This window comes from Nicotiana sylvestris, chromosome 3, assembly GCF_000393655.2.
Source record: "Nicotiana sylvestris chromosome 3, ASM39365v2, whole genome shotgun sequence".
Taxonomy (NCBI): domain Eukaryota; kingdom Viridiplantae; phylum Streptophyta; class Magnoliopsida; order Solanales; family Solanaceae; genus Nicotiana; species Nicotiana sylvestris.
This window is the reverse complement of record NC_091059.1, coordinates 220,339,459-220,361,017: the sequence shown is the minus strand read 5'-3', so window position 1 is coordinate 220,361,017 and position 21,559 is coordinate 220,339,459. Positions and strand designations below refer to the sequence as shown.

The following is a 21,559-nucleotide window of genomic DNA, read 5'->3' as shown; positions in this document are numbered from 1 at the left end:
CATTGCCACATTTATACGAGACTTTCGTCGGACCAAAATTCATTGAAGAAGAAGACGACGAGGCTTTTACGGCCGAAGAGATTGAAGAAATATATGGGGTAATGAGAGGAATGCTTTACGAAACTCACATGGTTCAACTGGGAGAAGGCACAAGCACCGCTGAGGTGCTATACATGGGGCCAAATGCTAAGCTTCAAAATTGGGAGGGCACACCATTCCCAACTAGGCAGGAGTCCGGGTAGACCTATCTTTCCACCTTTCCTGCATCACGAGTTATCCCAGGGTGTAACTCGGATGTTTTTCTTTAGTTTCCTGTTTTAAATTCCTGAATTATAAACCTTGTTATCTTCCTAATTCCAAGGAATAATATTTCCTCATTTTTCCTTTATTCTGATTTTTGCTATTTTTTCTTTATCTTTTCCTTTCAGTTATAATAATGCGGCTTTAAATAATATGACATGCTTGCGGACTTCACGCCCGGATACCAATGAGCTGTTTAATTGTGAAATAATAAACCAAGAACCGGAATATGACGAAGAAGAGGCTTTAAGGGAAATAAATCGAGAATTGGAACACTTTGAGAATAAACCTAAGCCGAATTTGAATGACACTGAACCGGTTAATTTGGGAACTCCTGAAGAAATCCGAGAGAGCAAAATAAGAATTCACACAGATGAGAAAATGCGAGATGCAATAATTCAACTCCTTTTTGAATTTAAAGATGTGTTTGCTTGGTCATACGATGACATGCCAGGATTAGGTATTGATCTAGTGGTGCATAAATTGCCAATTTACCTTGATTGTCCTCCAGTTCAACAGAAGCAGAGGAAGTTCAAGACTGATGTCAGTGATAAGATCAAGGAGGAAATCACAAAGAAGTTGAAAACAGGAGTAATCCGGGTAGTCCAGTATACTACGTGGTTGGCTAATGTAGTTCTGGTACCGAAGAAAGATGGGAAGACTCGGGTATGTGTGGATTATCGAGATTTGAATAGGGCGAGTCCCAAAGACAATTTCCCATTGCCCAACATCCACATCCTTGTTGATAATTGTGCCAAACATGAGATACAGTCTTTCGTAGATTGTTACGTTGGATATCATCAGGTGTTGATGGATGAAGAAGATGCCGAGAAAACCTCCTTCACTACACCTTAGGGTACTTACTGTTATCGGGTTATGTCGTTTGGTTTAAAGAATGTCGGGGCAACTTACATGAGAGCCATGACTGCCATTTTTCATGATATGATGCATCAAGAGATAGAGGTGTATGTAGACAACGTGATAGTCAAGTCCAGGACTCAGGACGATCATGTCCAAGACTTGAGGAAATTCTTCGAGAGGCTGAGAAAGTACGACCTGAAGTTGAATCCGGCTAAATGCGCCTTCGGAGTCCCATCGGGCAAACTTTTAGGTTTCATAGTAAGCAGGAGAGGTATCGAGTTAGATCCAACAAAGATAAAATCTATCCGAGATCTACCTCCTCCAAGAACGAAGAAAGACGTGATAAGTTTATTGGGCAGGTTAAACTATATCAGTCGATTCATTGCCCAGCTAACTAGCACATGTGAGCCCATATTCAAGCTATTGAGGAAGGATGCAACAATCAAATGGACGACTGAGTGTCAAGAGGCTTTTGACAAGATCAAAGAATATTTGTCAAATCCTCCAGTTTTGGTCCCGCCAGAGCCAGAGAGACCCCTGTTCTTGTATCTGACGGTCTTGGAAAATTCTTTTGGTTGTGTCCTCGGGAAACATGACATAACCGGAAAGAAAGAGTAGGCGATCTATTACTTAAGCAAGAAATTCACCAGCTATGAGGCCAAGTACACTTTGTTGGAAAGAACGTGTTGTGCTTTGACGTGGGTCGCTCAAAAATTGAGACACTATCTCCAAGCTCATACTACTTACCTCATAACCAGGTTGGATCCGTTGAAGTACATATTCCAGAAACCAATGCCTACTGGTAGACTAGCCAAGTGGAAAATCTTGCTTACTGAATTCGACATAGTCTATGTCACTCGCACGGCAATGAAAGCCCAGGCATTAGCGGATCATTTGGCCGAGAACCCGGTTGATGAGGAATACCAACCATTGAGTACTTATTTTCCAGATGAAAAAATAAACACCATAGAAGTAGTCTCGGAAAACGCTCATGTTTGGAAGATGTTCTTTGATGGGGCCGTAAACGCCAAAGGTGTAGGAATCGGGGCAATCTTGATCTCACCCACTGGTCAGCACTATCCGGCTACAGCTAGGCTTCGTTTCTTTTGCACAAACAATACAGTTGAATATGAAGCTTGCATCATGGGCATGAATATGGCGATCGATCAGGATGTTGAAGATTTGTTGATTATGGGGGATTCTGACCTGATTATCCGACAAGCCCAAGGTGAATGGGAAAATCGAGATGTCAAGCTTATTCCTTACCGACAACACGTGGAGGATCTCAGCAGGCGATTCAAATCAATAGAGTTCAGGTATATCCCACGGTGTCACAATGAACTAGCTGATGCACTTGCCACCTTAGCTTCAATGTTACCTTACCCAGGCAACGCCCACATCGATCCCTTGGAAATCCAAATCAGGGAAAGACACGGTTACTGTAATGTAATCGAGGCAGGATCAAGTACCCAGCCATGGTACCATGATGTTAAGAGGTTCTTGAAGACATAAGAATACCCCGAACATGCTACTGGAGATCAAAAGAGAACTATTAGGCGGCATGCAGTTGGTTTCTTTTTGAGCGGCGAGGTATTGTATAAAAGAACCCCGGATCTCAACTTGTTAAGATGTGTTGACGCCGAGGAGGCAGGAAGAATCATGCATGAGGTACACGCGAGAGTATGCGGTCCCCACATGAATGGGTATGTTTTAGCAAAGAAAATCCTTCGAGCGGGTTATTACTGGATAACCATGGAAAAAGATTGTTTTAGTTTCGTTCGAAAGTGTCATCAGTGTCAGGTGCACGGTGATTTGATTCATGCACCCCCACAGAACTACATCCTATGTCGGCGCCATGGCTTTTTGTCGCTTGGGGTATGGACATCATTGGTCTGATTGAGCCAAAAGCCTCAAATGGGCACAGATTCATATTGGTCGCTATCGACTACTTCACAAAATGGGTCGAAGCTGTCACTCTCAAATCGGTCACTAAGAAGGTCGTGGTGGATTTTGTACATTCAAATCTTATCTGTCATTTCGGTATTCCCGCAACTATTATCACAGATAATGCGGCAAACCTGAATAGTCACTTGATGGAGGATATATGCGAACAGTTCAAAATAACGCATAGGAACTCCACTCCTTATCGGCCCAAGGCCAATGGTGCTGTTGAAGCAGCAAACAAAAACATCAAGAAGATTTTGAGGAAGACGATCCAGGGTTCCAGACAATGGCATGAACAGTTACCTTTTGCCTTGCTGGGATATCGCACTACAGTACGCACATCAGTAGGGGCAACCCCATACTTGTTGGTTTATGGGACCGAGGCTGTGATACCGGAAGAGGTAGAAATTCCTTCGCTCCGAACCATTGTTGAAGCAGAAATTGAAGATAGCGAGTGGGTTAAGACTCGATTGGAGCAGTTGACTTTGATTGATGAAAAACGAATGGTTGCGGTTTGTCATGGACAGTTGTACCAACAAAGGATGGCCCGTGCTTACAACAAGAAAGTGCAACCCAGGAATTTTGAAGTAGGTCAACTGGTATTAAGGCGCATTCTGCCACATCACCAGGAAGCGAAAGGAAAATTTGCTCCTAATTGGAAAGGCCCATACATCATCAGGAAGATATTGCCAAGAGGAACGTTATATCTGGGTGATATTAAAGGAAATGATCCTGAAACAGCGGTAAACGCGGATGTCTGAGTTTTACTTCGGTGATGTTTTGGCACATTTGAGATGATGAAGGCTCTTATCCCCACTATCCAAACACTAGCAACTCTCTCTACAAGCCCTTTGAGCCGGTTACATTTCGTTGGCTACCCTCTTTAGAATCAAAAAAAAGAAATAACAAACAAATAAACAAATGATTAGCCTGAACTACGTCTGACTTGATTCCGAAAGGATACGTAGGCAGCCTCTATCTGGTGTTCAGTCACACCAAAAATAAAATCCAATTTTCCCTGAAGTTGAAACTGGGGCCCACCAAATGGTTCCGAAGTTGTAATTTCATCCACAATTATTTTTACCAAAAAACCAAGTACAAGTCCTTCGGATCAATTGCCAAATGCGGGGAAAACCAAGAAATATCATGGTTTGAAGCCGATGCATTCTAAAATTGAGAGAAATAAAATGAGAGAGTCTTGTCGGTGAAAACCTTCGGGCACCATGAGGCTACGGGAGTAGAGAAATAAAAAATGAGAGAGCTTGTTTAGTAAAAACTTGCAAAGAGTGCTATCAGGCGACAATGAGAAGAGAAATGAGAGAGGTCGACTAGCGAAAACCCGCAAAGGGCGCTGTCTGCCGAAAAGATGATTCCACCTCAGAAAGTTCTAGCAAGGTTCCCTGGTTTGGAAACATAGATCCGTTTTGGTTCATGAGGAAATACAAGTTCATGAGGGTCGGGCATCCAGTCCAAAAAGCATATCATGTCAATTTAAAGTCAGCATGTGCCTCAGATAAGTCTTTCTTTTCCCGAAAGGGACGATTCTCTTTTAAATTCATTTCTCCGCTCTTTGTTTACTTTTCCTTGAATCCCTTTCGTTTTAACCCTAAATTCCAAAATGTGTTGGAAAGAAAGGTGGCAGGACCAGCTTCACAGAGTTCTGTTTAGCAAGAAGTGAAGAAAATACCCCGCTTCAGTGGTGCGTCAGTCTAATCCCGACTGATCATGATGTGGATTGCCTTCAAAGTAAAGGCACACACAAAATAAATCCCCAACGAGTCTGCCCCAGTAAAAATCCCCAACGAGTCTGCCCCAGTAAGAATCCCCACTGAGTCTGCCTCAGTAAAAATCCCCAAGCGGAATGGGATGGAAGAACCAAAGCCTTACACGGGCGAATCATTACAAAATCCGAAAATGCGAGTCTGATCAGTTTGAAAGGGGGTCGCCTGTGAATCCAATCAAGGGCGGCGTTTCTCAATAGAAATGAGGCCGGGACCAAGCAATTGGAACGATCAAGGCCACCGAACCAACCACCGTTTTCAAACTGACAATTGTTCTTTGTTTGGGAAATTGAAACAGGTGCAATCCAAAGCAGCCGTGCAAGAAGCAGGTGCCACCCAAAAGGAAAAGAAATGCGCGAGTGCAAGAAACAGCTTTGCAACAAGGAATCAACCCAAAAGGGAAGTTTCCCCAAATTCTCTCCTGCATTTTTACTAAACAAAAAAAAAGAAAAAAAAGAAATAATAATAAAAAATAATAAACAAAAAAAAAACGAAAGGAGAAGTAAGAAGAAAATTTAAAAAAAAATGGGTGGGTGGGTTTAGTTTAGAAGCCCCAAAATCAATCCTTCACATGTTGCCAACATTAGGACTCCAATCCCTAAGTTAAGCGTTTTCCTTTAGCCGACATTAGGGCTCCAATCCCTGAGTTGAGCGATTTTCCTTTAAGCCGACATTAGGGCTCCAATCCCTGAGTTGAGCAGTTTTCCTTTAGCCAACATTAGGGCTCCAATCCCCGAGTTGAGCGATTTTCTTTTAGCCGACATTAGGGCTCCAATCCCTGAGTTGAGCAGTTTTCTTTAGCCGACATTAGGGTTCCAATCCCTGAGTTGAGCAATTTTCTTTAGCCAATATTAGGGCTCCAATCCCTGAGTTGAGCGATTTTCCTTTAGCCGACATTAGTGCTCCAATCCCTGAGTTGAGCAGTTTTCTTTAGCCAACATTAGGGCTCCAATCCCTGAGTTGAGCGATTTCTTTTAGCCGACATTAGGGCTCCAATCCCTGAGTTGAGCGAATTTTCCTTTAGCTGACATTAGGGCTCCAATCCCTGAGTTGAGCGATTTTCTTTTAGCCGACATTAGGGATCTAATCCCTGAGTTGAGCAGTTTTCTTTTAGCCAACATTAGGGCTCCAATCCCTGAGTTGAGCGAATTTTTCTTTAGCCGACATTAGGGCTCCAATCCCTGAGTAGAGCGATTTTTCTTTTAGCCGACATTAGGGCTCCAATCTCTGAGTTGAGCGAATTTTTCTTTAGCCGACATTAGGGCTCCAATCCCTGAGTTGAGCGATTTTTCTTTTAGCCGACATTAGGGATCCAATCCCTGAGTTGAGCAGTTTTCTTTAGCCGACATTAGGGCTCCAATCCCTGAGTTGACCAGTTTCCTTTAGCCGACATTAGGGCTCCAATCTCTGAGTTGAGCGATTTTTCTTTTAGCCGACATTAGGGCTCCAATCCCTGAGTTGAGCAGTTTTCTTTTAGCCGACATTAGGGCTCCAATCCCTGAGTTGAGCGATTTTCTTTTAGCCGATATTAGGGCTCCAATCCCTGAGTTGAGCAGTTTTCTTTAGCCGACAATAGGGTTCCAATTCCTGAGTTGAGCAGTTTTCTTTTAGACGACATTAGGGCTCTAATCCCTGAGTTGAGCGATCTTCTTTTAGCCGACATTAGGGCTCCAATCCTTGAGTTGAGCGATTTTCTTTTAGCCGACATTAGGGCTCCAATCCCTGAGTTGAGCAGTTTTCTTCAGCCGACATTAGGGCTTCAATCCCTGAGTTGAGCGATTTTCTTTTAGCCGACATTAGGGCTCCAATCCCTGAGTTGAGCAGTTTTCTTTTAGCCGACATTAGGGCTCCAATCCCTGAGTTGAGCAATTTTCTGTTAGCCGACATTAGGGCTCCAATCCCTGAGTCGAGCAGTTTTCCCTTTTAGCCAATATTAGGGCTCCAACCCCTGAATTGAGCATTTTTACCTTTTGCAAACATTATGGCTCCAATCCCTGAGTTGCGCCTTTTAGACTTGAGGTTTGCAATCCCCTCATCAATTCTGTAGATTTTTATGGCAATTAACTCACAAAATTTTCCTGGTGAAACTGGGGCAGAAAATTTCGTTCGTTTGTTTTGTTGTCTCAGCAGGTCTGACCTCGAGGCGCATGGATCGAGATGACCTACGGAGTGAGTCTCAATCCAGAATAAAGAAAAGAAGAAAAGAACAAAAAGAAGATGTTCCCAATTATTGGAACAAACAAAGTGCAGGTTGCTCAAAATTTGATTAAATTCCCGAGCTCCGCCAATCCCGTTTCCTCAATGCTGCAGAAATAAACAAGCGCCTACAACTTGCGAGCATCAAGATTCGGATCGAAGTCTACAAGCAAAATCAGCTAAGACCCAAGATCAAGTTGCGAAAGAATTATAGATAGGAATCTTGTAACTAGTGGTTGACAGGCATAAGTAGTTAGTTCAGTTTCACTTTTCTTTGGTTGTAATAAGGAGGTCGGTAAAGCAGTAGCGGCAACAGCAACAGTAGTAACAGCAAGCATTGCAATCCAATGGTAGTCCCAGCTACCAAAACTTCCCGAACTACATTGACCTGATTCCTGTTTAGCCCAGGATAGGTAGGAAATCTTTGAAGCAAAGATTCGGTCAAATCTTTCAAGAAAAAGAAATGCTTCACACAGAGTAGTCAAGCAGACAAAAAATCGCTCGTATCCGCTCACTTTATCTTTGCACGAAAACCCTTCGGGTTTTCGAACAAAGAGGGGCAGTTGTGAGCAAGTGATTTTTGTTTACACGACAATTACTCCAAAAGAAATCGAAAAATAGAACAAAGCGTCTTTGTGTACAATTTTTTAGATTTTGCGTGGCATTTTTTGGTAGTTATTTGTAGTTTTTGTCTGTGATTGTTTAGTTTTATCAATTAAAAATACAAAATATATGTCGCGTGTAAATTTAGGATCTTGTTCTACTATTAGGAATTAATTAAATCGTATTTGGTTTTGAATGAATGAAAAATCACAAAAATATTATCTTTGGTAATTTTGTCATTTTATCGTTTAAAGGTTGATTTTTGTTTAATTAATATATGATATTATGTGTTAATTATTACTAAAAAATCAATTAATGTCTGGTGATATAATTTTAATTTTATATTTTTTATAATTTTTATTTTAGGATTTTTTGTAAATTCGGATGTTAATTAGAAATAGAAAAAGAAAAGAAATGAGTTTAAAATTGGACAAAATCGGAATTGGGACATTTGAATTGGACCCAAAATCAGGCCCAAAGCACTGCTTTGCCCGGTCCAGATCAGCCAACCTCAGAGAACGTCCAAACGGCGTCGTTTTGATCATGCTTGATCTGGGCCGTTGATCAATCTTTGATCAACGGCCAAGATCACGTCTTCATACCCACACTTTAACCCGACCCGTCTCACCCAGAGACCCACCGGTCTCACTTAACCCATACGGCATCGTTTCCATTAAGTTGATCAATCCAGACCATTGATTTTGAATGATCTAACGGCCCAGATCAAATTTCTCCCTAACTATATAACCCCAATCCCTTACCCCCCACGCCCCCCTAAGCCAGACCCCCCTCCCTCATCATCGTCTCTTTCCCAAACACCCTCAAGAACCCTAGCGCCGCCCTTCCGTTCCCTCACCATAAACCCGGCGGCAACAATGCCGGTGACCACCAGATTAACACCCCTAGTGCACCTCGACCCCCTGGACACGGATCTGCAAACCGTTGGTCTCAAATCTTCCCCCATCGTCTCGAATCTTCATTTGAAGATTCGAGCCAAACCTCAACCTATGCCAAACCACCCCAAATCCATACCAGTTACTCCCCTGACCTCCTCGTGACCAAACCAAGCTTGGTTTGGTTCGAATCTAACCAGAAAACTCCAAGTCCCAAATCAACCCCAAGAACCCTAGAAATCCAGAACCTGAGGGTCATCTAACCTTCAATTTCTTAAGGTAATTTCTTTTCCTTGTCAGTTCCATGTTGTTGTCTGTTGATGTCTATTTATGTGTTTAAATGTCAGTTTGAGTTGTTTTCATTTTTGTGTCGACTATTCTGTCCACCTCGCCCGGACCTTTTATTTGGTCGAAATTTTCGTCTATTCATTGATGAGTGTATGTGTTTAAACTATATAATCGATTGGAATGAGTTTGATAGATTAATTAGTTTCCAGTGCAATTCTTTGTTTTTGACAGTACAATTTGAATCACCTGTTAATACTGTTCGATTCTGATCATTTGCTATTGATTGTATGTGTTGTAATTCATGTAGTCGATTCGATATATGTCGTCAATTAGTTTCAGTTGGGAATGGTAGTAATCTGACTTATGCTATTTAATTTTGTTTACTGAGGCATTGTTGAATCAGCTGAGAATTGATTATAACTGTTTGTAGTTTGTTAGTTGAATCAAAAAATCATCTAAGGATTGGTTATAGCTGCAATTCTTAATGAAGATTTCAGAGTTAAGAAAGTGGACTGCCAGTTGAGTATGGGTTGAACCATTAGAGTAATCTATAGTGCAAATACACCCTGGCTGACATCTTTACAGATGAGAAGTCAGGTGTAGGATGAGTTTAATAATAAAAGGCTGAAAATGCACATGAGAATAGTAGTGGAACCTGCTGTACAGTAGGATATCCACTGCATTTTAAATTTCAGAAGATTAAAATAGAGGAGAAACTCCATGCCTAGACAATCCTAAGTGGAAATGACAGCCTTTAGGATTTATTTTAAGCCATGGGCAGCCTGCCTATAAAAGAGAGTTCTTCTCTTCTAATAAAAGGGGGGAACCCAGAAAAGAACTAAGAGAAAAAAACAGAGAGAGAGTTTGGACATAACATTTTGAGAGACCAAGAGGTTAAAAATCAGAAAAAGAGAGGTCAGAACCCAAAAGGGGAGGGGAGCTTCTGGAGAGAAAAAAAGAAAAAAAAATACTGCTTGATTGCTTTCTCTTCTTTGAATTTGTTTTCAATTCCCCATTGGAAGTTTAGCTCCTATATTTTTTTTTTAAACACCAGAACATAGTTTCTTTGGTTTTCGAAGGAGAAACCCTGTCCAGTACTAGAAGTTTGGAGTCATTGGACTCATTCGAACCTTAGTAGCGAGTCATTCTATTTGTTCTGTTTCATTTGGGTTTGGCTTGTGTGGTGCTGGATTCATTTTGTTGAGCATATTGGTTTGTTTGGAGTCATCTCTGCAACTTTATTTGGTTCTCGAAACCATTCTGAAATTTGGTTTGGCTCGCCTCTGCTGCTTGGAATTTCTGTTTACTTTCGTTCGATACCGTTTGGGAAGATAAACTGTATAATTTGATTTGGTTTTGGCTTGTCAATGAACTATCTAGTTTTGCTAAATTTTGTTTAGTCAATAACTTTAATAACGTCACTAGTTTAAATGAAAGCTATAACAACAGAATTTACTAGTTTTAGATCTGTTATCTTACAATTAATAGTTAAACAGTCGAGTAGTGGACTAATTTCGATTTCATCTATATTTAGTTTTTTTTTTATTTGTTTTGGGCTGGCGTAATTTGGAATTGGCATTAATACAGCTGCGTAGTATAGTTTAATACGATTCAGGTTCATACAACATTAGATACCTTATTCCTAGACCGTGAGTCGTAATTCAATTCGTGTTTAAGGGAATCCATTAATAACTCACGTAGTTTAGTTTAATAGGCATAAGTTGATTTCGAACAAGGTTTGTTAGAGTTTCTTTAAATGTAATAGATTTTCAAAGTGTCGATTAAGTTTAACAACCCTCGAATGTGTTGATAGTCAAGGTTGGTTCATTTTCAATTAGTTTCTTTTTTGTTAGAAAAAATAATAATTAGTTCCAATGTTTCAATTCGTCTAATAATGTGGAGCCTAAATTAGTTAAAGAATAATTTGTTTGTTTCGACAATGGCGTTTGTCAATTCCACATTTTATTTGTAATTTTGTTTCTTTTTGGTAATGTTCAATTATAGGATAAGGCATGAAATAATCCCCCGCCTTACAAATTCGAGTGCAATTTTCCGTTAATATCTTTTGTAATCTAACAATTAATAAGAGGCCGGTGCTTGGCCAAGCATGTAATCTAATTAGCGTATATTTTCTTCTTTCATTTTTAGAGACGAACATAATAGAGAAATGTAGTCACTGTTAGGTTTTATCCTTAAAGAATAAAAATGAGACGAGCCTCGCCAAACAAAAAATGCAAATCGCGGGGCCCTCAATAATTGGTCATAATAAATATTTAGATTTCTTGGGATGAGCTGTTTAGTGAATTTCACTGTCTTCCCCAAAGATAATAACGTGTTAGACTCTTTAGGCGCGATTTAATTAAATTACCTTCTTAAATCCGGGTGCGCATTTATGTGACCCAAATCCAAATCTCAACGGAGTTGGAATGTATTAACAACCACGGGCGCATTGATTGTGACGTGGTTCGAAATGCATTTTCACGACGTTGCAATTTCATAAAAAATAAATAATAATAATAATAATAATAATAAAGCGATTTAAACCTAATAAAAGCACACAATCTATAACATGTATTAAAATCAAATATTTGGCCATTATAACAATTTAAGCGACCGTGCTAGAACCACGGGATTCGGGGGTGCCTAACACCTTCCCTCAGGTCAACAGAATTCCTTACTTAGAATTTCCGGTTCGCAGACTTCATTTGGAAAGTCGAAAATTTTCCTTGGTTCGGGATTCAAGATAAACTGGTGACTTGGGACACTAAAAGCCAAATTTTTCCCAAGTGGCGACTCTAAATAAATAATCCCGATCCGAATAATGTCACTTTAAATGGAAAAACTCCTTTATACATTTATCCCTCGGGGTGATTGTGTAAAAAGGAGGTGTGACAATATCATATTCCTTTTTCACTCTACTTAACTGAAAGAAGACTAGGTAAGAATCCCTACTAGGGCAAAATTGTCTATTTCTAACTCTACAATGACGTAAAATACAATCCTAAAACTTTAAGAATGGGGACTGAGTATGTTATTGTACTCGAAAAGTATAGCATTTCAATGTGTAGCGCAATCCTGAAGGTATGGGTGCGTCTGGTTTACATACCGTTCCCACAAAGGCCTATACCTGCTAATGCCCAACTTAAGCCATGGTTTCATGTTTCCATTGAAGTGAATCACTGCTGCACTCTCTATCAGGCGATTGTCAACATTGGCGTCATAACCTAATCCCAACACGTGCCACCTCCGATCAAGTGGCTCCGTCATTCCATAAAAAGCTAATAGTCCAGGTGGAAGGGTTCCCAGCTTCCAAATCGTCCTATCATCATTTTGTTCTATCCAGTAATGATATCGAGCAGTAACATTTGCTTTCCTCCATGCAATCAGATCAAAAACGTTCATACCAAATGCCCATCCACAGGCCTGGGGATCGAACTTAGAGCTTATGAGTGGATTTGAGAAATTGAGATACTTGTAATAACGATGAAAAGCTTCAAGACAAGTTTCCACTGCTCCGTTCACATTTCCATGCAAATCCAGTGAAAAGAGAGGTGTCAGATCTTTCTGAACTACAACGTCGTCATCAAGAAAGACAATCTTCTCCAACTGGGGGTAGATCTCAGGTATGTAAAAGCGAAGGTGATTCAACAAATATATATATTTTGGATTCCGGAACTTTGGTTCGACACTTGTGTCCATAGATCCGTCAAAATAATACTTTCTAGAGTCTGCCGCCAATAGCTGTTTTACAGCAGGAGAATAGGACGAATTCAACCAAGCGAAGTTGTCAATATTCTGTACTTCTACTGTAGAACCTTTGAAGTCATTGTTCAGAAACCAAGCCTGCATCAGTCCATAGTGTATTGAATCTGTTACGATATGGAAAATAAGCTGCTTAGGGTGATCAGCATTGGCTACGGTTGAGTTGATAACTACTGAAACAGCCACCAGATTATCTGAAAATATGCAGAAGTGATACAAGTTATTGTCCACTAAACGGGGTGAGTTTCTCCTCTCATCTGCAAAATCCTGCAACGACTTTCTTGTAAGCCAGTCAGCCATGAGCTTGAGTTCTAGGCAGTGCAGGTTTTTGGGTAGGGACTCAGCTGTTAACTGTCCGAACATCATACTCTGAACAGATGCTGCATTAGCACGCTCTTCAAGAGCTTGAATATGTGATTTCATTGTCATCATAGTTGTAGCAATATCATAATGGGCATCCTGCGCCTTAAGGATGAGAGAAGATAGACTTCGTATGATCGGCTCAGCTTCATCTAGAGGAATGGGTTCTTCTTTCATTGCAGCCTTTGAAAGTAAAAATTGACAACTTCTTATCTTTGAACTTAGCTCCCACGCAAGATGAAGGTTATTGTGCTCTTTTGCTATTATGATGTAAGCTTTGGCTAGTGTCATTTGCTCTGCTAATTGTCTGGCGTATGAATTAACACTTGACATGTCTTGAGTGAGATTTAGACGCTCATGCACAACCTGTTCATTCCTGGACACACTTTCCTGGAACAATGAAAACAGTTAAGCCACTTGATTATCTAAGTACTTTAGAGATAAATAAGATAGAAATCAGCCAATTTATCCGCTGAAAGACAACAATATCTGTGAAATCCAATATTTGGCTAATACGACATACCAAAAAAGTATAGGGAAATGGGATCACAATTCTTACTAAGCCAGATCAATAAAAAGAGAACTGCTAATCAACAATAACACTTTGTACCTACTATTCCATAATTTCAATCCTTCTTTATTTAAAGTGTGCGACTTCAAAAGGACCTTAAAATAGTTTGAGTTAGTTTTACATATTGTTAAGTCCTTGCTCAAAACCAGTAATGAATCAGATGGGCAATCACTTTCAAAAAATCCAATTACAAGGACTTAGACAAACCTGTTAAATCAAATGAGGGAGTATTAAATAAAGGATTTAATTTTTCAAATTTTCAAATTTTGTATTAAGTGGCTATGTTGGGAGCCCGAATTGGTAGCTGGCGATGGATAAATAAGAAGTTGGTGGTTGATCATTGTCATTCTATTGGAAGGGAGAATGGTACAAATAGGAAGCAAAACTAGGTGAAGGTAGATGTAAGAATGAAACTGGGGAAAGGCAGAGATAGTGGTAGTTAAGTGCAGAGGATCTGATGCCACCATTTCCTCAAAATGAATCAAGAAGATCAAAAGTCACCATTGACACAAGCACATCTCCAGCAAAAAAGAGGAGACGAAAAGAAGTACTCCCTCCGTTTCAATTTAGATGAGGTAGTTTGACTCGGCACGGAGTTTAAGAAAAAAAAAAAAGACTTTTGAAACTTGTGATCATAAAAGCTTAAGGGGTAAAAGTTTTGTGGGGCCATGACATTTGTGTGGTTGTAAAAGCTTCTCATTAAGGGTAAAATGGGTAAAATGAAGAATTTAAAGTTGAATTATTTCCAAATTTAGAAATATATCATTTATTTTGGAACAGACTAAAAAGGAAAGTACCTCATCTAATTTGAAACGGAGGGAGTAATTAATTATCAACAAGATCGAGAAAACCGAGCTTCCAGACCCCCATAGGCAATTCTAATAACAATTATATAGAGATCAAGTGACACAGTTCTGAGCGCTTAAAGAAGATTTTCAGTCTGGTTTTAATTGTGGTACTTCATCATTGATGTCAGCTTCAGCAGCAGATTCTGAAGTCCAAGAACCTTCAACTCTCTGAGATAACAAGTAAAATCCTTGTCCTGAGGTTCGTGACCACAGCCTATTGGCATGTGTTGGAAAACCACCTTATACATATTCTCTCTTTCTCTCACGCTACTGTGTATAAATTTTATTCACCTTATTCATTTGTTAACTACTATACAAAGTGAGAAAGACAAAGGTATAAAGAAGCCACAACAAGCCACTAGCATTTGCTTGAATCTCATCGTCATTTATATTACGCTCCCCTCTCCCCCCAAGACAACCATATAAAGAAGTGGGCGTGGATAAATAAATTGAGTACAACTACACGTTAACCCCAAGCAAGTAGGAATCGGCTATATAAATCCTCACTGACCATATCGCTCCATTTAAGCATATCTTATACAAATGTGTATAATAGATATTTTTACCCCTGTCAGTGCAGACCAATTGAAAAACTTTCAAAGGGCAGTGAAGTACTAAGATCTAGTTGAGTATTTCTCAATAAAATATCAGTAACTTGCTGTTGAAAGTAAAGGCTTGAGCTACCCTGAAGTCACTTGCTTATGAAACAACTTTCGCAAAGGAATGCATAAATCCCTCATAAAATTGAATGCCAGCCCCAGAAGATATTAAATTCAGCTCATGATACGTTCAAATTTGGACAAGCATAGGTTGAACACCTTTCTTTATTTCCTCTCCTGCACATGATACTGCAGTCTGAATCATAACGGACTACATCTTCTATAAAAAGAAAAGGCAGTCTGGTGCACAAAGCATCCCGCATTCACGCAGGGACCGAAGAAGGGCCGCATTCACGCAGGGACCGAAGAAGGGCCGCACTCCTAGGGGTGTGATGTAGACAGAATAAATCGAAGTGATCTACACGTTCCAGATTCTGGCTTAGGATACATAAGATAGAGAACCAAAGCGAAATGGCCCCACAAAGCTCACTAATTGATTAGAATTGAAGTTATATACAATAGGAGAACAAGTCATCACAGATGTTAATGCATCGAAAATGAAGTGCAGATTTACCATCCTAGAAAGCTACTAGACAACAAACATGCCTAGTATAAAAGAGAGCACATTCTCAGATCAGATAACTCCCTAGAAAAAAGAAGGAACATTTCTACAATATCAAAAGGCAAGCTCATTGAGCTTGAACTATTATGATTGCCAAAGCAAGAAAAAATTACGAGAAACAATGTATGATCTGGGTTTAGAATGTTCCGGGCTTACCAAAATAGGTTGTTCGACGTGATCCTCGTGGTCATGGTGATGATGAACTACAAACAAAACGAAACCTGCAATTGTGAATATTCCAAGAAGCGACCAGATCCAACAAGATAGCCTCCTTCGAACCGGGCGCCGATAATCGGCCGCCCGCCGCCGCATCTTTTACCCTTCTCTCCCACAAGAAATGAAATCAACCTTCCCCTGAGATTAATCCACAAGCGGGAACAGATAGAAAGCCCAAATCTTTGGGGACACCCCAGATCAAGAATTTAATAAAACCCGTCCCTATATTCAATCAAGAATCAAGAATATTGCAGCAAACTCATTGGTCAGATTCGATCAATAAGGCAACGGAATAAAGAATGAGCTTAAGCAACGTGGGATGCCAAAGGCATAATAAAATGACCCTTTTATCAAGCCTTAATGAGATATTTAAAAGTGAGTTTTGATACAAAAATGGGTATAGGGAAAGCTAAGTGAAGGCAAGTTACAGAGTAATAGAAGATTGGGTTGAATGTCGGGACAAAGAAGAGGGGGGGGGGGGTCTATTTTTGGTTCACGTTAGCAAAGGAGGCAATTGAACAAATCTAATAAACGAGGGGACTGAGCACAGGGCCAGCACATGAAACAACAGCATGTGCCACTATGTTTACAAGCAAAGCCCTGTGCGGTGTAGTGGAAACCTTTACAATGTCTCGCCGGTCATCCTTGTGCTGACTGCTGAGAGTAGGGCGGGGCATAATTCGGTAAATACCGAATTACCATATTGAAATCGAAAATTTTGGTATTTGATATATGGTATTTTGGTATTTGGTATGGTATTTAGTTTAAGTTTTAAACAAAATTGGTATTAGGTATGGTATTTGATATTTTAAAATAAAATAGCGAATGTGAGCACGTGATTTTTGCCCTACATGAAAATAACTCCTAAAAAATAGACTAAAATAATTTTTTAAGGAATTTTAGAATTTTTCTTTATTTAGTTGCATTTCATGCATTTTTAATATTTTTAAAATCATAAAAAAAAATCATAAAAAATTGTCACGTTTTAATTTTATACCATTTTAGGTTCAATTGCATGCAGAAATTTATTTTATTTTTAAAAAAATCACAAAAATGATCATTTTTACATATTTAGATTTTAGCCTTTAAAATTAGCATTTTTCTTTAGTTTTAAGTTAATTAGTTGTTTTAATGTTAAAAATAAAATAAAAAAATTTAATTTCTACAAAATAAATTGATTTAGGATTTTAATTAATTGGATTTTAAAATCGAAGAAAAGAAAAGGAAAACAAAGAAAGGCAAAAGGGTATTTTGAAGTTCAAAATAGGACTGGGCCAGCTTTGGAACAGCCCATTTGATTTAAATCCCTAGCCCATTTTAAAGGCTCAGACCATTGACCCATTAACCCTTTTCCTCTCTTTATACTCTAATCCCTCACATAAAAGGGGAGCTAAGGCAAAAAGAGATCAGATGAGACCCCTTAAGAACGGCGCTCATTTCCTCTAAAAAAGAAAAGAGAATCAGACCTTCAAAAAAAAAACTACACCTGCTTCTTCTTCAACACTATAATTCTCTGAAAATTTTAGGATCCTTTCTTCATTTTATACATTGAATTATCGGCGGAAACATTGCATTTTTTCTTATTCACACAAATTTGAGCAGTCAATAGCAACTGAAATTAGAGGTCCAGATTTAAAAAAAAAAGAAGGAAAAAGAAGAAACAGAGACCGGTTTGTTTCAAAAGCTTTAGTTCTCTTGCATTTTCTAGATTCTTCAAAGGATTATCCCGGCGTGGACTCTCGCTTGTTTGCTGCTGTTTCTCGTTGAATTTCTGGGATCCGAATCTGTGTATTTGTTGATTATTCAACTGTTATTAAGAAAATTTGGCCTAACAGGTACCTGCTTATTACTCCTACCTTGTTCTATTTCTTGGTCGTGGTTGACTGAGAGCTTGTTAGTAATGGTGGGTTCGACTATTTTTGCCTATTAAACCTTCTTTGTTAGTTTCCATAAAGCTTTGAACATGATATAGGACTGTATTTTGGTGTTTCTTTACCAACTCAATTAGGAGTTTTCTGATTCGCATTTCTGTCCACCGTTGATAAGTCTGCAAAAGGAAACAAACAAATACTACTATTTGTATCGGCATGCTAAATCTATTAGAATAATAGTGACTTTGCTAGCATTCTAGATGTCTTTTTTATGTACTAGTTTCAAGTTAATTTATTTTGGTGACTTTGTTTAAAAATCAGTGGCTATAAGACAATACATCAAATACACTTTGTAGCTAATAAACCATTTTTTTATACTCAAATTTCAATGTTGTTAGATGCACCGCAAATGAAGTGTTGAATTGGAATATAAGGAATGATCAGATAAATTCGTCTTTGTGTCTTCCACTCATGAATATTCAATGTTGTCGACGTGGTTGAGAATAAGATTCACCTATTGTAGTTACTTAATTTTGCTGATTTATGCTTCTTGGAATAAATTCAACCTTTTCACAATGCAAATTTTGCTTCATTGGAGTTTAATAGCAGAACAAGACAAGTTTGTAAGAACATTTAGTATTTGGAGCATATGACTCATTTATGTGAAACTTTAATCCAAGTTCCATGAATTTGGCTTTCACGCTGGAATCAAAACATAGGATATGAACAATTATGAACACGCGCTAGTTGCTTTAGGCGCGATTAATAAATCATCATGGCCATGGGTACGGTTCCCGTGACATGGTCATGATACGAATCCAATTCGGGGGTGCATTTCATGTGACCCGATTATAACACTTTCGAATAATAAAACCTTTTGAAATAATTTGAGGCGTGTCTTGCCAAATAAAACCCCTAAATTCATGACCCTCACTTAATTAATTTTAATCCTTTAGAAATCGAGGTGTGCCATTTAGTTGAATTTTCCATGGACCTCTCAAACTTGAAAGTGAGTAGTTGTTTTAAGCGCGTAATTTAATTTAATTTCCTTAAACTCGGGTGTGCATTTCATGTGACCCAAATCCAAATCTCAACAACATTAAATAAAATATGTCGGGGACCGCGGGTGCATTTATGTGACATGGTTCATGACATGTTTTAAATAACGTTGAAATCTTCCTAAAAATTATTAAATAAAAGCGGCTAATAAGTTAAAATACACATAAGTTAAAACATGTACTAAAATCAGATAATAGACCAAATATAACAGTTGAGCGACCGTGCTAGAACCACGGAACTCGGAACGCCTAACACCTTCTCCCGGGTTAACAGAATTCCCTACCCGGATTTCTGTGTTCGCAGACTATAAAACAGAGTCAATCTTTTTCTCGATTCGGGATTTAAACCGGTGACTTGGGACACCATAAATTATCCCAAGTGGCGACTCTGAATTTTTAATAAATAATTCCGTTTCGATTGTCACTTTAAGTTGGAAAAAACTCCCTCATATATACCCTCCCGAGGTGTAGGTAAAAAGGAGGTGTGACAGCTCTGGCGACTCTACTGGGGAAAAGAACCCAGAACTTCTGGTTCAGGGTTCAGAATTCGAGCTTAGAGTAATTGTTATATTTGGCTTTATTTATTGTCTGATTTTATTTACATGTTTGGGCCTAATGTGCTAAATGTTGCTTTTTACTGCTTTGATATTACCTGGACTGTATATAAACTGCTACGAAACCCTTCTCTTCTCATCTTTGGGGATGTGCACGCTGGCGTGACTCCTCTTCTGTTAGTGTCATACCTTGAAATAAGAAAGAGGCTCGGACAAGTTAAAAAGTCGGATGGTCTTTTGGTTCCCGGTACGTAGTCCCCTCCTCGGCTCGAGTTGCCCGCTCGGGTACACAAGTCTAGAACAATATACCCAGGTTTTTAGCTTAGAATAACCCAGCCTCATACTGGATCCCTAGTAGGAATGTTTGTTTGTATCATGTGCATTTGACTTTGGGGACTCAACACAGGGGTTGAGTCCGTCTAGGACAGATGCACCCAAATTAAAAGACCATCCTGATACATCTTACGTGCTACTTGCGTATCTGTCTATTTCGGCTTGCATGATGACTGGCTTCTAGAATAGGGAAAGAAAATGAAAAAAAATGAAAATCGAAAAGAAAAAAAAAGAGAGAGTAAGAGGTAAGTATTTGAATTACCCTGAAATTCTATTGAAATTTTTTAAAAGAAAAAAAAGAAAAGTTATTTCAAAATAAGTCATATTTTCTTTTGTTCCGTCAAAACTGGGCGAATTACGCGGGTCTGATTCTCATCGGATTTGAGATACGTAGGCAAACCTCATCGGTCCCGGCCCATAATTTTTAAAAAATCCAAAAATATTTTCCTTTACTTCCTCTCTAGAAAAGTTTTTTTTGAGACCTTAATTTTCAAAAAATCCAAAAATATTTTCCGTTACTTGCTTTAGAAAACCTTTCTTTTAGACCCTAATTATTTTTTTAAAAAAATTACAAAAAATATTTTCTTTTAATGTCTTCCAAAAATCCAAAAATATTTTCATTCTTCTTTCAAAATTGAAAAAAAAATTCAAAATTCAAAAATATTTTCTTTTTTAGAAGCATTTCTTCATAAAATCAAAATAAAATTCCAAAAATATTTTCTTTCTTCTTTAGAAGTTTTTCTTTCAAAATTCCAAAAAAAAAATCAAAAAAAAAAAGATCTTTCTTCTTTAGAAGTCTTTCTTTGCAAAAATCCTGAAGAAAAATCAAAATCCAAAAATATTCCCTTTCTTTTTTATAAGTCTTTCTTTCGAAAAAATAATATAAAAAAAATTCAAAACAGAAAGTTAGTTTATTTACTTTATTCATGATCTTACCGAACTACGCAAGATCTGATTCATGTTCCCACATGATACGTAGGCAACCCACATCAGGTTTAATCAACCGTTTAAAAAAATGAAAAAAAATAAAAAATAAAAAATGTTGATAATAATAAGGAACGATTGAGTCCATTCTAACATGTTTTGTTTTGAATTGTGAAAAAAGTTGAGGTGGTCGGTTTGTGGTAAGCTGGAAACACAAGATCCAAGGAAAAATGATAACCGACATCGAAGCTGTTACAAGTGCTCAAGAGACTCAGGGTCAGAGGGTTCAACAAGAGTCTACTGTGTTTGAGAAAAATAGAATGCTGAAACAACAAATAACCGAAATGTGTCAAGCATGGGCCAGTGGTCAAGGACAACCTCGTCATTAGTCACAATTTACTACACAACAAGAGCAGTACCACTCTCCTGAATACCACTCGTACTCGTTTGATCTTCCCGCAAACATTGAGAAGCCTGCCCGAAAGATGGTACGGGAAGAAATGACCCAAAGAGTGAAAAGCTTAGAACAACGGTTGAAAAACATCCAAGGGTTGGCAGGTCAAAAGAGTGTTGCCTTCAAAGATCTATGTATGTTCCCCGATGTCCACTTGCCGCCTGGTTTCAAGACTCCCAAATTTGAAAAATATGATGGACATGGAGATCCCATAGCCCACCTGAAAAGGTATTGCAGTCAACTAAGAGGTGTGGGAAGAAATGAAGAATTGTTGATGGCTTATTTTGGGGAAAGCCTTACGGGAGTAGCCTTCGAATGGTTTATGGATCAAGACACGTTTCGCTAGTATGTCTGGGATGACATGGCACATGCCTTTGTCAAACAGTTCCAATACAACATCGACATCGCCCCAGACCGCATTTCCCTTTCAAACCTGAAGAAGAAACTAACTGAAAGTTTTAGGGAATATGCCATCAAATGGAGAGAACAAGCAGCCAGAGTTAAGCCACCCATGGACGACC

At 38.8% G+C, this 21,559-nt stretch overlaps 1 protein-coding gene across 1 annotated transcript; it reads right to left on the bottom strand.

The window, feature by feature from the left end:
• Positions 1-11,666: 11,666 nt before the first annotated feature.
• LOC104214581 (hexosyltransferase GAUT11-like) lies at positions 11,667-16,370 on the bottom strand. The gene is made up of 2 exons (XM_009764273.2): positions 15,785-16,370; positions 11,667-13,378 (listed from the first exon to the last, which is right to left on the bottom strand). Exons 1-2 carry the CDS (start codon positions 15,938-15,940, stop codon positions 11,924-11,926), a joined length of 1,611 nt encoding a protein of 536 aa, XP_009762575.1. The 5' UTR covers positions 15,941-16,370; the 3' UTR covers positions 11,667-11,923.
• Between the last annotated feature and the right edge of the window lie 5,189 nt (positions 16,371-21,559).

Bases quoted from the DNA above. Each gene is read 5' to 3' on its own strand.
- LOC104214581 (XM_009764273.2), bottom strand. From the start codon at position 15,940: ATGCGGCGGCGGGCGGCCGATTATCGGCGCCCGGTTCGAAGGAGGCTA. The intron at 13,379-15,784 runs GTAAGCCCGGAA...TCATTGTTCCAG, and splicing joins ACGTCGAACAACCTATTTTG to GAAAGTGTGTCCAGGAATGA.